Source organism: Hippocampus comes, unplaced genomic scaffold (assembly GCF_001891065.2).
Source record: "Hippocampus comes isolate QL1 unplaced genomic scaffold, H_comes_QL1_v1.1 scaffold83, whole genome shotgun sequence".
Lineage (NCBI taxonomy): Eukaryota > Metazoa > Chordata > Actinopteri > Syngnathiformes > Syngnathidae > Hippocampus > Hippocampus comes.
The window spans coordinates 1450354-1461909 of NW_017805281.1; the positions used below are offsets into that span (position 1 = coordinate 1450354).

At 45.4% G+C, this 11556-nt stretch overlaps 1 protein-coding gene across 2 annotated transcripts; it reads right to left on the bottom strand.

Annotated features, from left to right (window-relative positions):
* Window positions 1-1861: 1861 nt before the first annotated feature.
* Window positions 1862-9216, bottom strand: g3bp1 (GTPase activating protein (SH3 domain) binding protein 1). Of its 2 annotated transcripts, XM_019871297.1 has the most exons (12): window positions 9073-9214; window positions 8080-8194; window positions 7912-7993; window positions 5814-5987; window positions 5425-5515; window positions 5247-5343; window positions 4126-4369; window positions 3949-4053; window positions 3287-3407; window positions 3083-3208; window positions 2610-2719; window positions 1862-2455 (listed from the first exon to the last, which is right to left on the bottom strand). In XM_019871297.1, exons 2-12 carry the CDS (start codon window positions 8172-8174, stop codon window positions 2204-2206), a joined length of 1497 nt encoding a protein of 498 aa, XP_019726856.1. In that variant the 5' UTR covers window positions 8175-8194; window positions 9073-9214; the 3' UTR covers window positions 1862-2203. The 2 variants fall into 2 exon arrangements, with proteins under 2 accessions (XP_019726856.1, XP_019726855.1); XM_019871296.1 differs by having other exon boundaries at window positions 3083-3407; window positions 9073-9216.
* Window positions 9217-11556: the final 2340 nt, after the last annotated feature.

The following is an 11556-nucleotide window of genomic DNA, read 5'->3' on the forward strand; positions in this document are numbered from 1 at the left end:
CAGGAGCTCTGTAAATTGTCTCTCGCAAATCATTGACAGGATGCACTCCAGACCGGTTGGGGGCGATTACACACAAAAGTGTTGACAGAGGGGCGCGCCCACTGGAGAAGTATGGCAAGAAAGTTGAAATGTTTGGATGGAGCTCCTGGAAGCAAATAAACAACAACAAAAGTCTGGACTGCAACGCTGAACAACGGACGAATCGCAAGATGCAACTGGTAAGAAAAAAAATAACAACTGTGAATGTGGATGATGGATTTTGGAAATTGAAATGCAAATCAAGTTGGATTATTTGGTTGCACTGATTGAAATCGGTGTCTGGAAACAACAGGGGGTCGGTAAAGTTAAAAATCGTGTTATCTTGTGAAAAATTGCACTTTTAATGTGATTAATTTCACACTGTAATGTATTAAGTTTCAGGATATCGATTTGACTGAGCATTCGGCAAAACGAGAAAACAGTTAGGATGACTGACACTAATGTAGATGACTGGCACCTGTGTGTACGCGCGTGCGCATTATGAATCACACTTAACTGCTGCTTCTCTATAATATTGTTGAAAAATAAGTGTTTCCCAAAAGAATAAAGATTTCAAAAGACGCACAAACGCACATCCCTACAATGGGCTCTGCCAGTGGCCTGGACTGGAAGGAATTGATTCGTTTTATTTGAACAAATGCGGATGTCAACTTCTGACATTTTAATGCAAAATGTATCACGTGGTTAAAAGCTGTTTCTTGTTCTAGTGCGGCAGCAAAACGCTTGCGTATTTCGGTACTACTATTGAAACTTTGTGCGTACTTAATAGTTCAGTATGATTCATTGTTAGTACTGCACGTGACTATTTTAATAATGGATTCATCAGTTTTTTTTTAAATGATCATTAATTGAGGAAAACATTGCTTTCAATTTCCATCTTTTTATTACAAAACAGGACATAATTTCAAATTAACAGTGCAGAAAATGCACAAAGTTTATGATTCAGTTACTGGTTTGGTCTGTAACAAGTCATGAACATCAGCAGAAAATTCTGACCAGTTTTCCAAAATAAGAGAGAGCTGATGTTTGCGAGTGTCTTCATTGGGAAGAAAAAAAACGTTTTAGGATTATCCCTAGTGATGATTAATGTTGACAAATACGTGATCTTACATTGATATGAGGTGATGCTATGTGATCGTATGTGATTGTGCTAAAATGCAGTGATGCGTCGTTGTAGTTTGCCCTCCGCGATGACGTCACACTTGCGCGCCGATTTCACTTTCGGTGTTGTTTACCTTCTTCCAAGCGTAGCAGTGAGGCAGGTGAAAAGCTTCAAATAGCAGTCGTGTGCCCGTCAGTCACGTAAAAGTCGAGCGACGTGTTTTAAGACGCCGTTCCATCCGACCTCCGCGTTTATGACGCCGCAATTAAAGCGGTCTTTTTGTTTGCGATACATCGTCGCCCCCTGGTGGCGAGTTGCTGTGCTGCTTTTGTTGGAAAGGAGCAAACCTTGGTTCGTGTTGGGATTCATTCACCATGTCGCTGGCGTCGGGCTGTAATCTCAAATGTCCTTGACTTATTTCGTTTATGGTTAATCGATTATTGTACATACAGAGGTAATGAAACGTTGATTTGATATCACAGTCATGATGGCCTTCTGAGGAAAGCTGTGACTTCTTTCACCAAGAGCAAAAAAAAAGTGCTTTCCCTTTTCTGTTCTTCAGTATTCACCAGTAAAAATAGACTTTTAGATAGTGGACATAGTCAGAACTATTTAAGTCCATGAAACACAAATTTGGGACTTCATGTAAGTGAATTAGCCTGAGTGAGGTGAGGGAGTGGTGATGACATCATGGGGGAAAAAGAAGAGAGCACAGACATGCAGGTTTTTAAAAGAGAAACCGACTTTAATTTAGTTGCGTGGAGGGCGGGCTTAGCTGGATGCGCCAAGCTCGCTAAAAAGAGCGTTCCTTTAAGGAACAGAACAGGCGGGAGATTCAAGTCCACTTCCCACTTCCAGTCCGCTTTGGAGGGGAAAAGGGGCAGAGGTGGGGGAAAAAAAAATAAAAAATACACACACACACACACAAGACAGGACACATCCGGGAGGGCGGGACAGTGACGCGACCAAAATCTGCAAACTAAACTGAAATCCAAAGACATGAAGGACGCTTCACTGTCAATTTGGTCAAGTCCAATCGTCAAGACGTCGCAGCCTCCCGCCTCATGGGCGCTGCGCTGAGTAGCGCCCCTCACTGGGGGGCGCGCCGCGGCCGGAACCGAAGCTGGGCTTCTGGGCGGCTCCCCCGCGGGCCACGCCGGGCGGGCCCCTGGGAGGGCCACCACCAATGCGCTCACGAGGACCTCCGAGTCCTCCCGGCCCCCGAGGCCGCACGTCCCGCCGCTCGCCTTCCCGGGCCGAACGCGTCTTCTTCTCCTCCACGTTGAGACGCACTTCGCCGCGAAGCTTGATGGGCTGAAGACGAGACGAGCAACATCAACACAAAGAGATTTCAATAGAACATTTTAAATGTTGAACATTTTAACATCAACATATTAACACCAAAACCACGAAAGTGGATGAAGTGGGTCGTTGTGAAGGGACGGACGGGCGGGCAGGACTAACTCACCCGACTGCCCAGGATCTTCTGGACCGGATCCGAGTCGTCAAACACCACAAAGCCGAAGTTGGGAAGTTTGCCACCACTGTTGATCCGCAATTCCAGAACCGTCCCGTACTCTGTGGGCCACCAACACACACACACGCACCAAGACATCTTTAGTCTCATGTGACGTCATCACTTACATCGTGTCGTATGTCTCACCATAATTGTATCCATATTCAGATGCATTTAAACATTAGTTTGACCCCCCCCCCCCAACAATGATGCACTGTTGCCACTCCCCAAAATCGCAGACTGCGAACTCTTGTATTTTTCTGAGTCGTGCATTCAAAAGTCCACACAAGGTCAAATTTTAAAGTGGACCAGTCCAGATTAAAGTGCATTTTCTATTCGCAGCTTTTTGAGAGTCGTGCACGATGTGCGCCAACGCAGACGAAACGATGCCTCAATCAGGACCGAGGCGTGGTCACATGACTTACGCTCAAAGAACTCCTTGAGTTCGCTCTTGTCTACGGCGTGCGGTACGTTCCCCACAAACAGCTGATGGGCGTCGGGGTAACGCACCATCCGTCGGACTTCCACTTCACCTTGCTCGCCCTCACGAACTGAAAGCAAAAAAAAAAAAAAAAAGTTGGCACAGTGCAGTCTGCTGTTGACAACATCACTTCCAGTTTGGGGCATACTCGGGCGTGGTCCTCTGTGCGCGGGGGGAGGGGCACCCGGTCGTTGCTCTCGCGGTCGGGGGTCCCGCTGTGGAGGTCTCTGTGACGCTGATTGAGTCTCTGACTTGACGTCAACGCGCACCTGCGGCCAAGAAGAGAGTGGATTCGTCCTGATAATGATGTTAGTGTCCGAATTAATTGACTAGTCAAAAATCAATGAGAACATGATTCGGTCTGTTGTGTTTGCATGTTCTGCCCATGCCTGCGTGGGTTTTCTCCGGGTATTCTGGTTTCCTCCCACATTCCAAAAACATGTGTCAGGTTAATGGTGCAAGTGTGAGGGCGTGTGCCCTGCGATTGGCTGGCAACCGGTTCAGGGTGTCCCCCGCCTACTGCCCGAAGACAGCCAGCACGCCCCGCGACCCTTGTGAGGATAAGCCGATCACAAAATGGATGGATGGATGGTTTTGGTGGGGTTGCTAAAAACTACCAAATAAACAACAATCAGATAATGACCGGTAATAGCAAAAAAATAATAATTTTGTTGTCATCAATTGAAAGCAAAAACGCATGACTGAATGTCACTTGCTAATTTTTAGCATTTGTGGTGGACCGCTAAATCTAAATGCGGGGATGCAGAGCATCAAATAGTTTAGGCAGCAGCGGTCTCGGGCGTGACCTACCGGGGCGGCGGGGGCGGCTTTGACGACGTGTGGCGGGATGCCCGACACGGGGACGGCCCCGCTGGGCGGCAGGTTCTTACTGGTCACCGACGCCCACGAGAAGGGCTGCAAACAAAAACAGGTGTGACGTTAGCATGTTGTTAGCATTGAGTGAGTGTGGAGAAAGCAGCCACGGACCCGGTTTTCCTCCGGCGCGGCGGGCGCCGTTTCGGCGGGTTCCGCCGTGGCATCGGCGTTCTTGTCTGCCTGCTCGCTGCCCGATTGCGCACGCGCTTCACTTTGCGTCTCGGGGGTGGCGCCCGCGACGTCCTTCAGCTCCGCCGTGTCAACGACCTCGGCTTCCTTCTCCGCTTGGGGTTCCGGCTCTGGGCTCGCCGCTGCCGCCGCTTCCTCCTCATCGGCGGGGTGTAATGCTTCCGTACTAAACAAAAACCAAAGTGTCACGGCGTCCTGTGTTGCGTACCGGAGGCTGGGTTGGGAGTTCCTCGCAATTTCGTGAGGTGGGCTTTTTTTTTTTTTTTAATGCTGTTGAAATGTGGAGTGACTCATTGCGATGAATATGAATGAAGCCATCATTTCACTTCAAATTGCTCAAATCCTGACTTGAGCCTCTCAGCAGAAATGATTGTCTGATTTCTGTCATCCTCCATGAAAGCAAACCGTTTTGTGGAGCTTGTGGACAATTTCCTGTGGCAATTATGATTCATGGATCGACTCATAAATAAATAAATAAGGGTGCCGCACGTGACATCGCTTTGATTGGATCTCTTCAAATATAACATAAGCGCGGATGGAATGAACTATATACATTTTTTAAAATGTCACCAGATTAATCGATTACTCTTCAGGGTGTGCATCTCTCCACAAACAAAAATTCAACACGATACGGCGTAGAATACGATTCAGGGATGGAACGATTCAATTTGGTTTGACTCCATGAGTTTGCAATTTGATGTGGTACGGCTGCAATCGGTCATGTTTATTATTATGCAACGTCAAACCGTTTTATATCTGGTATGCATCTCACATAACCAACGACTATGTCGTGTATGTCGATACACGGGGGGGAGGCGATACAATGCAAGGATGCAACGACTTCAACTCATTCAGTACCAGCCAATTCTGGACCAAGTCTGAAAAGACGTTTAAAAACGTCTTTGGTCGTGAATGAGTTAAAATATAAGGTCGTGATTGGATTCGGTTCGCTTCAAAAAGATGTTCAGCGGACATTTTGGGATTCTCAACAGCCTCTCAACACAGCCAGTGTGTCGTGTTAAGTTTTTTTCGTGTGTGCTTACATGGACGCAGGTTGGTAGAAAGCAGGGACGGACTCTTCGGCCAGGGCGTCCGGAGAGGGAACGCGCTCCTCGAGCTCCTCCACCTCGTCCTCGGACTCTAGATGTGCACACACGCACACTTCAGCGCTTTTTTTTTTTTTCAAATTTGCTATTGTTATCAGAATATCGCCTTCCTAACCTTCAGGTGGTTCCGAGTCCGAATCCGCAAAGACTTCATCCTGGTAGCGAAAGACATCGTTGTGCACGTAAAACTTGTTGGCCACCGTACCCTTTGGGAGGAACACGACAACGTTAGCATCTTATTCGGGGCCACACAAACCATCAAATGAACAAGGTGGAGCGCCGAAGCCTGCAACTAACGATTGATGTAAGCATCCTCTTAATATGTCATTTTTTTCCCCAGATTAATTACTCAATTATATTTTTTTTAAAAAAGATTGCCAGCCCGTTACGAATAAAATATTTCAAATTGACAGAGCAGAAAACGCACAAACAACAATTGTTGATGATTCACGGACTGACGACCATAAAAAGGGTGGGGAGCCTTTCGGCAGCGTCGGGTGTTACCTCCGGAGCGAGCACGAAGGTCTGCATGAACTTCCTCATGGGCTGCATGTTGTTGGAGAGCTCCCCCATGACCTGGACCACGACGCCCTCGTTCAGGGTGGCGTGCGCGTCCACGTGACGGATCTTGGTGTGGCAGTCGCGGAAGCTCAGCGCCATCACGCGCTTGTGGATGTCCTGCAAACGCACAAATACACGCAAATACACGGGTGTTGAAAAGCTTATTTGTGGCACATCAACTGTTGCGGGGGAAGACGAGCTGTAGCTTGACTTCCGGGTTTAATTTGTTCATGGACCAAGCTCGCGACGTAGTTTACGCGGATGGTGATCTCCCGTCCTCCAGCGTGGGCGGTGGTTACATACCAGACAACGCCCACAAAAAGTGAAATACACAATATCGGAACGCCTTCTATAAATACTCCCTCGATACATTTTTATAGCACCCTTTTTTTTTTCAAACTACCAAATTTATAATCTGACAATGAATATCACGCCGCTAGACGCTCATCATAAAATGAACCGACAGTTGTCATTTTCTGTAAGTGTAAAAAGCAGATTGCACAGGATTTGATATTCAGTCATCTTGGCTGTCCACAGTTACTTCCTATTTCCGCCTTTCTTTCAAATTAGGTGTCCAACAAAATAAATGTGTTGCAATCAAGTGGAATTACACGCGAAATAAATGAACGGCAGAAGAAAATAGTTGACGTGAACAGAAACGGTCAGAAGATCACGGCTGCATTTGTTGTCACTTGAAATAATAGATGCAATGATGGCGCGAACAGCTGAATTTCTCTTACCCTCTGACTTAAGAACTGTCCACAAATGGCATATTCCAACGTGAAGTAAGTGGGACAAACCGCAATACAACAAATGTTTTTTTTTTTTCACTCTGGACTGCTGTAGTGGCGGCGTACCACACATCAAACTTTGCGGATGTCCCTCATTAAAAACTGGATGAAATAAACGGTCAGAAATGTTCATCCAAAATCTAGTGGCACGCCTTATCTGATTCCGAGTGCTGTCGTAGTTGGCAGTGGTCGATCTGTTATTATGGGGTAATAGTGACATTTAAATGACAAATATTTGCAAAAATCAGTAAAATGAAAACACTTTATATGGCCTGCACATAATTTGAGATTCTTCACCGACATACATTGCAAGAATGTCACCGCACAATGTTTTAAAAATGTGTGACACAATTTAAAATATAATCGAGCGCTGACGCTCCCAAATGCTGTCAATCCAGATTTCAGATATGCAGCGTTTCGTACAATATCGTCCAATTATCGTTACTTTGGGGGTGGGGGGGTTAAAAAGTCCATATTGCCTACCCCAAGCACATACATTGACACATTTGGATAAACTTGTAATTGTGTAGGTATTTGTTGTGTAGCAAGCTTGGTGTGGTATTCGTCAAGTGGGAAGTGTTGTGTGACAATTGTGTCAGGATCGTCGTGTAGCATGTGTGGTGTTACGTAGCGGTTGTTGTGTCGCAAGTGTTCCGTGGCAATGCTACGTCGCAGGTGTTGTAACAATTGTTTGCGAAGGTGTTACGTAGCAATTGTTGCGTGGTGAGCTTTGTGTGACAATTGTCGGGATCGTGGCGTGGCAAGTATCCTGTAGAGTTTGCTGTGTAATGAGCATTGGGGTCGAAAGTGTCGCGTGGCGACTGTTGCGCAGCAATTGTTGTTTCAGAGGCATTGTGGCGGAAGTGTTACAGAGCAATTGACGTGCAAGCTTTGTGTAACAACCGGTATGTAGAAAGTGCTGTCTGTTGCCTCGCGAGTGTTGTGGAGCAAATGTGTAACAAGCTTGGTGTAAGAAGTGTTATGTAAAAATTGTTGTGCAGCGAAGGTTGTGCAAGGACGTGTAACAACAAGTCTATGATTCGTTGTGTGGGACATGTTGCATAGCAATTATGTGGGAAGTTTTGTGCAACATTATTGGCTAGGAAGAGTTATGTAGCTTTTCTTGGAGTGTATATATTGCATAGGTCAGATATGAAATATTATGCAGCAATTATAGCGGAAAAGTGCTGCGTAGGAATAGTGTTGAAATGGCTGCGTAGCAAGTGTCGTGCAGCAGGCGCGCGACCCACCGACTGCCCGTAGACGGCCTCCAGAGGCTTTCCACTCGTGTCCAGCCCGCCGTGGACGTACGACGAGTTCTTGCCATAGAACCTATGCCCACACACACACACACACACACACAAAAGATGTGAAAATGCTGGCGGGTGGACGCACTTGCACATCTAAGGTGAGCGTACCTGTGCAGGTAGTCGGGCGCCTGGTTGAGGAGTGTGTAGTACTGTCGGACAAACTCTCGCCCGACCAGCTGGGCACTTGGCTTCTCCATCACCATTTCTTCTTCTTCGGTACTCGCTGGACGACACAAAACCAGATTGTTAAAGAGATTTAATTAATACTTTGAACTTTAGGACCTACCAAGGTCCCTCTGTAATGATTACGGTATAGACAATGATGAATGACTATGAACGCAGTCCTCATTCCTGACTCCCCGATCACTACTTTTATCCAGTGACCATCGCTAAGATCAATCACCGTAACTGATTTGAAATGTAAGCGTCGACCAACGCTAATCGAGAGCACTTCGTAAGGGATTGTTAACACTCCCTGCACATTTCACTTAAACCACACTACGAATTGGCCAACTCACTGGTTATAGTGGCGAAGGAGGGCTTTGCGAACCCGACTTATGTGAAGATTGTCGAACTTTTCCGTGGGGCCTCGAGGCTCGGCGACGCCGGCTAGCACGTGCCAAGTCGAGTTTCGAGTCACTGTTGCAACTTGAGGAACTGGTCAACGACAAGAGTCAAGACCAGGTGAACTATTCGGAGAAGTGCGAGGAACATTGGGGGGTATATATTCCTCAATAAGTCAAATTAATCAAGAAAAACGATGAGAAATTCAGGCAGCGGCCTGGAGCGAAAACGAAAGCGCGCAGCATGGCAGGGAACAAGCACAGGGATGCTGGCTAATTCTCCGACAAAGACATCTACAAAAAGCATGCTAATGGATCGTAAACGCGCTTATTGTGGGAAGTGTCTCGCCGCTATAGGAAATGCCGTCATTTGTTGAAAATGACGCTTTTAAGCTATCAGTTGCTAACGTATAGCTTTCGCTTTCCAGGACATAGACGGCGCCCTCCTCAACGACCCAATTAACTAAACCGATGCGGAGGAATCGCAATATGGCAACTTTAAGCACTTACGCGCGCCCCAATCCAAGGTGTTACTCACCAGAGGTCGATTGTCTCAGGCTTTAGTTGCTTTTGTACAAAAAGTATTCTTTTAGATGAGTGAAAGAGAAGCACTTTGACAACGTGCTCGCTCGCTCGCCGGGTTTCAGCCGCGCAGCGCTAACTCAGATGCACCCCCCCCCCACACGCCTCGCAGCACTTTTAACCAATCACATCCTACATTTGGCTGATGCCCACCAATCACAAGCAGGTCTCACTGTCCTTCCAGCTGTACACCAATCGCGACAGAATCTGTCTTCGCCGAAGCCGACAGCACAGCCAATCGTAAAATGTTTCGCGGGTGAGTACGTCGGGGCTGCACTGCTGCTGGTTGGCCGCTTCGGGGCGAACTTTAAGTATATTTCGAGATGATTGAAGAATTTTATCCATGTACTTACTGTACAGTGTACACAATACTGTACATGGCAAGAATTTCTTAGGTTTCTGAAACTCGGGCCTCCATATATGACTTTTCTTGTTTTCCCACCTCTTGTTTTCCCTTGGTGAAGTTTCTGGCTACCCTCCACATTCATGTTGCGCTTCGGCGGTTCTTTGGGGAAATATTTCCAACCTCAGTCTCACAAAATGCAAACATTCCGGCTCAACTTCTCCATCCAAGTACACAACGAATTTTAAATGAAGTACTTTCGACCGTCTGACTGTTTATTAATGTGATAGGTAGAGACTAGCGATGGGGAGGTGGGGAGGGCATGTGTTTGACACACGAACAAGGAGGAAATAAAATAGTTCAAATTGGAAAAGATGAAAGGGAGTTTAAACAAGCTAAATGTATTTAAAGTAGTTAATACTAGCTAACCGGTATACAGGTAAAGTTGATCAGGCTCATTAGCTGATTTTTATAGTAGATGTAAATGTATATCCACGAAGACAAAACAATTGAAATGCACAAAAAGTCTTTGAAATGCATGTAGCGCTGATTAAAGTATGCAAGTACTTATAAGTAACCTGTAATAGTAGTCTTCATACTTGTGAATGAATATGATACATTAAAATTAAATATACTGTATATAAGGTCAAGTCAGTATGACTAATAGAGGTTTACATTGTATGTTCTGTGAGGATTACCGAACGATAATGAGAATGGATTGTTTGGACATTTTGTTGAGCAGTTAAGGTTTGTGGATTTAAGAGTCACTCTGTGATTTCTTTTCCTTTTAAGGAGTTGAACTCTCTTGTCTGTGTTTCCCCTCTTCAGTCCAGTCGGGATGAGTGGGTGTGCATGGGGACTGGGTGCAGCCTGTAGGAAGCTCTTTGCCGCTATGCTAAAGTTAGCATTCCGACGGCAGGTGATGGGTTGAGACACGCATCACGTTGGAATATTTCAAGTGCAAACATCTAGTTCACTTTTATGTTGAAGAATAGAAATGAACATTTCCCCTTCTAAAAATGGTTTTCGGTGTATTAACACCACCATGACACTTGTACAAGTCATATGAATATGTAGTTTATCTTTCTTTCATCATTGTTCTTCATGGTTGTTCATATTAGTCATCTAAAAGGTTGTGCTTCGTTGTTAAATGAAGACTAAAGTGTCCAAATTGGTTAGCACACAATGCTAATGCTAACATCATGTCTCACATGGAATCTAATGTCAGTGTGGGGTGTGACTAAGATCCACACACAAGGTTTGCGTGTTGTTAGCCACATGGTGATGGTGAAGATGAGAATGTCCAAAGTGTTTCCTGAGGTTGTGACAAAGACTCGGAAGTCATGGACACGTTTTATGTAGTAAATCTGAACTTATGTTCATCCAATAATTTTGCTAAATTGTCCAATATAAAGACTCCTAATCAGGGGTGTCACTAGGTTTCAAGAACAAGGAGGGCTTAGCCCCAAGGGGAACACAGCCCCTTTAGGGGGGTCCGGGGGCATGCCCCCCGGGAGAATTTTTCTCTACATTCTGTTAAAAATCCATCAATTCCATGCACTTTGAGAGCAAAATGAAGAGGCTATGAAGAACTACACACATCACATTAGTATCCTCTTTACTATGATGGGGCTTCCTCCCCTGGACTTTAACTGGACTAGATAATAGAAATTATAAAGAGTTCAAAAGTTCAATCTTGGTTGTTCAAGGGAATTAGAAGGATGCCCGATAACATAACCTATATGACAGTAGGCCTATATTCCTCTCTACCAAAATGTATTAATATATGCTTAGCCCCCAGAAGACTATGTATTTTGAGATGTCTGCCGTGATATGCAATTTAAGTTAGTACAATGAGATGCAAAAGCTTCATCACTTTGGAAAAACACAAGTTTGCTGCTCAATACTTACTGTAAGCTCCGATTGCATTTTGGGAACAGCCTTGCAAGTAAAATTAGCCTTGAGATCTGATAGACTCACCTGTCCTGCAGAGCTCCCCCAAGGCTCACTCTCTGTGCGTCTTTAGCCTGATTCCTATCAAATAAATAAATTTATTTATTTTATATTTATTTATTTATTTTATATAGGCCAAAATCT

Bases quoted from the DNA above. Each gene is read 5' to 3' on its own strand.
- g3bp1 (XM_019871296.1), bottom strand. From the start codon at position 8,174: ATGGTGATGGAGAAGCCAAGTGCCCAGCTGGTCGGGCGAGAGTTTGTC. The intron at 4,370-5,246 runs GTAAGCACACAC...GTTTTTGTTTAG, and splicing joins TTCTACCAACCTGCGTCCAT to TACGGAAGCATTACACCCCG. The intron at 2,456-2,609 runs GTGAGTTAGTCC...TCTCGTCTTCAG, and splicing joins AGAAGATCCTGGGCAGTCGG to CCCATCAAGCTTCGCGGCGA.